The sequence below is a fragment of the Egretta garzetta genome, unplaced genomic scaffold, assembly GCF_000687185.1.
Source record: "Egretta garzetta isolate BGI_Z169 unplaced genomic scaffold, ASM68718v1 scaffold1206, whole genome shotgun sequence".
NCBI lineage: Eukaryota > Metazoa > Chordata > Aves > Pelecaniformes > Ardeidae > Egretta > Egretta garzetta.
The window spans coordinates 13981-18145 of record NW_009259881.1 but is presented as its reverse complement, the minus strand read 5'-3'; the positions used below and the strand labels follow the sequence as shown (position 1 = coordinate 18145).

General features: G+C 63.1%; 1 protein-coding gene and 1 gene segment (V, D, J or C); both read left to right on the top strand.

The window, feature by feature from the left end:
• Nucleotides 1-1910: 1910 nt before the first annotated feature.
• Nucleotides 1911-2310, top strand: LOC118452436 (the record flags this gene model as incomplete). The annotated part of the segment is given in 1 exon segment: nt 1911-2310. A coding segment is annotated over 1 exon segment (400 nt), but the record flags the coding sequence as incomplete, so codon positions are not given.
• Nucleotides 2311-3757: 1447 nt separating this feature from the next.
• Nucleotides 3758-4165, top strand: part of LOC104127475 (Ig heavy chain Mem5-like) — a 5121-nt gene continuing 4713 nt past the window's right edge. Inside the window, exon 1 of the mRNA XM_035895674.1 lies at nt 3758-4087. Coding sequence (XP_035751567.1) covers nt 3758-4087 — 330 coding nt within the window. The remainder of the gene's footprint in view (nt 4088-4165) is intronic.

Here is a 4165-nt window from a genome sequence, read left to right as displayed (position 1 = left end):
TCCTGTGCACCCAATCCTGCACCCTGCCGGCTCCATCCCACGGACCCCTACACCCCAGATGAAGCCAAAGCCCCCTGCCCCGAGCCCAAACGACTGGAGCCAGCCCAGACCCCTACTGGGTGCCCCCAGGTCCTGGGACCAAACCCTTAGAGCCAGCCCAGAGCCCTACTGGGTGCCCCCTGGTCCTGGGACCAAACCCTTAGAGCCAGCCCAGAGCCCTACTGGGTGCCCCCTGGTCCTGGGACCAAACCCTTAGAGCCAGCCCAGAGCCCTACTGGGTGCCCCCTGGTCCTGGGACCAAACCCTTAGAGCCAGCCCAGAGCCCTACTGGGTGCCCCCTGGTCCTGGGACCAAACCCTTAGAGCCAGCCCAGAGCCCTACTGGGTGCCCCCTGGTCCTGGGACCAAACCCTTAGAGCCAGCCCAGAGCCCTACTGGGTGCCCCCTGGTCCTGGGACCAAACCCTTAGAGCCAGCCCAGAGCCCTACTGGGTGCCCCCTGGTCCTGGGACCAAACCCTTAGAGCCAGCCCAGAGCCCTACTGGGTGCCCCCTGGTCCTGGGACCAAACCCTTAGAGCCAGCCCAGAGCCCTACTGGGTGCCCCCTGGTCCTGGGACCAAACCCTTAGAGCCAGCCCAGAGCCCTACTGGGTGCCCCCTGGTCCTGGGACCAAACCCTTAGAGCCAGCCCAGAGCCCTACTGGGTGCCCCCTGGTCCTGGGACCAAACCCTTAGAGCCAGCCCAGAGCCCTACTGGGTGCCCCCTGGTCCTGGGACCAAACCCTTAGAGCCAGCCCAGAGCCCTACTGGGTGCCCCCTGGTCCTGGGACCAAACCCTTAGAGCCAGCCCAGAGCCCTACTGGGTGCCCCCTGGTCCTGGGACCAAACCCTTAGAGCCAGCCCAGAGCCCTACTGGGTGCCCCCTGGTCCTGGGACCAAACCCTTAGAGCCAGCCCAGAGCCCTACTGGGTGCCCCCTGGTCCTGGGACCAAACCCTTAGAGCCAGCCCAGAGCCCTACTGGGTGCCCCCTGGTCCTGGGACCAAACCCTTAGAGCCAGCCCAGAGCCCTACTGGGTGCCCCCTGGTCCTGGGACCAAACCCTTAGAGCCAGCCCAGAGCCCTACTGGGTGCCCCCTGGTCCTGGGACCAAACCCTTAGAGCCAGCCCAGAGCCCTACTGGGTGCCCCCTGGTCCTGGGACCAAACCCTTAGAGCCAGCCCAGAGCCCTACTGGGTGCCCCCTGGTCCTGGGACCAAACCCTTAGAGCCAGCCCAGAGCCCTACTGGGTGCCCCCTGGTCCTGGGACCAAACCCTTAGAGCCAGCCCAGAGCCCTACTGGGTGCCCCCTGGTCCTGGGACCAAACCCTTAGAGCCAGCCCAGAGCCCTACTGGGTGCCCCCTGGTCCTGGGACCAAACCCTTAGAGCCAGCCCAGAGCCCTACTGGGTGCCCCCTGGTCCTGGGACCAAACCCTTAGAGCCAGCCCAGAGCCCTACTGGGTGCCCCCTGGTCCTGGGACCAAACCCTTAGAGCCAGCCCAGAGCCCTACTGGGTGCCCCCTGGTCCTGGGACCAAACCCTTAGAGCCAGCCCAGAGCCCTACTGGGTGCCCCCTGGTCCTGGGACCAAACCCTTAGAGCCAGCCCAGAGCCCTACTGGGTGCCCCCTGGTCCTGGGACCAAACCCTTGTCCGGGCTCTATGGAAGTCTCGGGGCTGGGGGCAGGGGTCTGGGGTGGGGGCAGGGGACTGGGCTGAGGGCAGGGGTTTTGGAAGACGCTGGGCTATGGGGGAACAGCCCTCCCAGGTAGGAGCCGGCCCCGCTGACCCCCTCCCCGGGCGCGGATGAATTTTGGGGGACGGGGGGGCGATGCCGGGAGCGGTTGACTGAATTCTGTCCTTCCTCCCTCCCCAGGGCTGCGGGCGGCCGTGCAGCTGGTCGAGTCCGGAGGGGGTCTCCAGCCACCCGGGGGGTCTTCACCTTCAGCAGCTACGCCATGTTGTGGGTGCGACAGGCACCTGGGAAGGCGCCCGAGTGGGTCGCAGCTATTAGCAGCGATGGTAGCGGCACATTCTACGCGCCGGCGTTCCAAGGGCGCTTCACCATCTCCAGGGACAACTCCCGGAGCACGGTCACGCTGCAGATGAACAGCCTCCGGGACGAGGACACGGCCACCTACTACTGCGCCAGAGCTGATGCTGCTGGTGGCACCGACCCCGGCCGGCCCTGGCCCAAACATCCCTGCCCGGGGGCTCCACATTCCAGAATCTTCCCAAAATCCCTGCACAGAGCCAGGATTCTTTGGGCCATTTGAGAACCTCGTTGTGCTCTTCCCCCATTTCTCAGCGTTTTCCCAGAACCCCTGCCCCCACCCTGGACCCCTGAATCCATCCCAGACCCTCGCCCCGAGCCTCCACCCTCTGCACCCACAGAATCACAGAATCAGAGAATGGCAAGGGTTGGAAGAGACCTTGGGAGATCACCCAGTCCCACCCCCATGCTCAAGCAGGTTCTCCTAAAGCATGCTACACAGGACTTCATCCAGGAGGGGGTTGAAGATCTCCAGAGAAGGAGACTCCACAGCCCCCCTGGGCAGCCTGGGCCAAGGCTCGGGCACCCTCAAAGTCAAGAAGTTCTTCCTCATATTCAACTGAACCTTCTTATGTTTCATGTTATGTCCATTGCCCCTTATCCTGGCACTGAGCACCGTTGAGATGAGCCTGGCTCCGTCCTCGTGACCCCCAGCCCTTGAGATATTTGTACGTGTTGATGAGATCCCCTCTCAGCCTTCTCTTCTCCAGGCTGAACAAGCCCAGCTCCCTCAGCCTTTCCTCCTAGGGGAGATGCTCCAGTCCCTTCATCATCCTAGTTGCCCTCCTCTGGACTCTCTCCAGGAGTTCCTCATCTTTCTTGAACCAGGGAGCCCAGAACTGGACCCAGAGCCCCAGCTGGGGTCTCACCAGGGCAGGGAAGAGGGGGAGGAGAACCTCCCTCGCCCTGCTGGCCACGCTCCTCTTCATGCGCCTCAGGATGCCCTTGGCCGTCTTGGCCACCAGAGCTCCCTGCTGGCTCATGGCCACCTTGTCGCCCACCAGGACCCCCAGGTCCCTCTCAGCAGAGCAGCTTTCCTGCAGCTCAGCCCCCATCCTGTCCGGGTGCATGGGGTTCCACCTTGCTGGGGGTCCCCTCTGTCCCCTCATCCAGGCCATGGATGAAGAAGATGAACAAGACCCGGACGAGCACTGAGCCCTGGGCAGCCCCACGAGCTCCCAGCCTCCTACCAGACCCTGCCCCGCCGATCAGAACCCTCTGAGCTCTGCTCTGCAGCCAGTTCCTGACCCACCTCACTGTCCACTCATCCAGCCCACACTTCCCGAGCTTCCCTACGAGGATGTTATGGGAGATGGTGTCCAACGCCTTGCTGAAGTCAAGGGAGACACCACCCGCTGCTCTCCCCAGATCCACCCAGCCGGTCATGCCATTGTAGGAGGCCATCAGATTGGTCAGGCATGAGTTCCCCTTGGTGAATCCATGCTGGGTACCCCTGATGATCTTCCTTTTCTCCACTTGCTTGGAGAGGAGACCCAGAATGAGCTATTCCATCACCTTTCCAGGGACAGAGGTGAGACCAACTGGCCTGTAGTTCCCTGGGTCCTCCTCTTGCCCTGTTGAAGACTGGAGTGACATTGGCTATCCTCCAGTGCTCAGGCACCGCTCCTGATCTCCAGGACCTTTTGTAGATGATGGAGAGTGGCTCAGCAATGACGTCTGTGCTTCCTCCCTCCCGAGGGTTGTGGGCGGCCGTGCAGGTGGTCGAGTCCGGAGGGGGTGAACAGAAACCCGGGGGGTCCCTGGCCCTCCTCTGCCAGGCCTCCGGCTTCACCCTCAGCAACCACTACATGCAATGGGTGCGACAGGCGCCCGGGAAGGGGCTCGAATACATCGCGTATATCAACAACGGTGGTGGCGAATACTACGCGCCGGCTTTCAAAGGGCGCTTCAGGATCTCCAGGGATGACTCCCGGAGCACGCTCACGCTGCAGATGAGCAGCCTCAGGGACGAGGACACGGCCACCTACTACTGCGCCAGAGAAACTTATAATATCAGCCCTGACCCCGGCGCCATGCCCCAACACCTCTGCCCTGGTCCCCAGATCCCAGAATCTTCC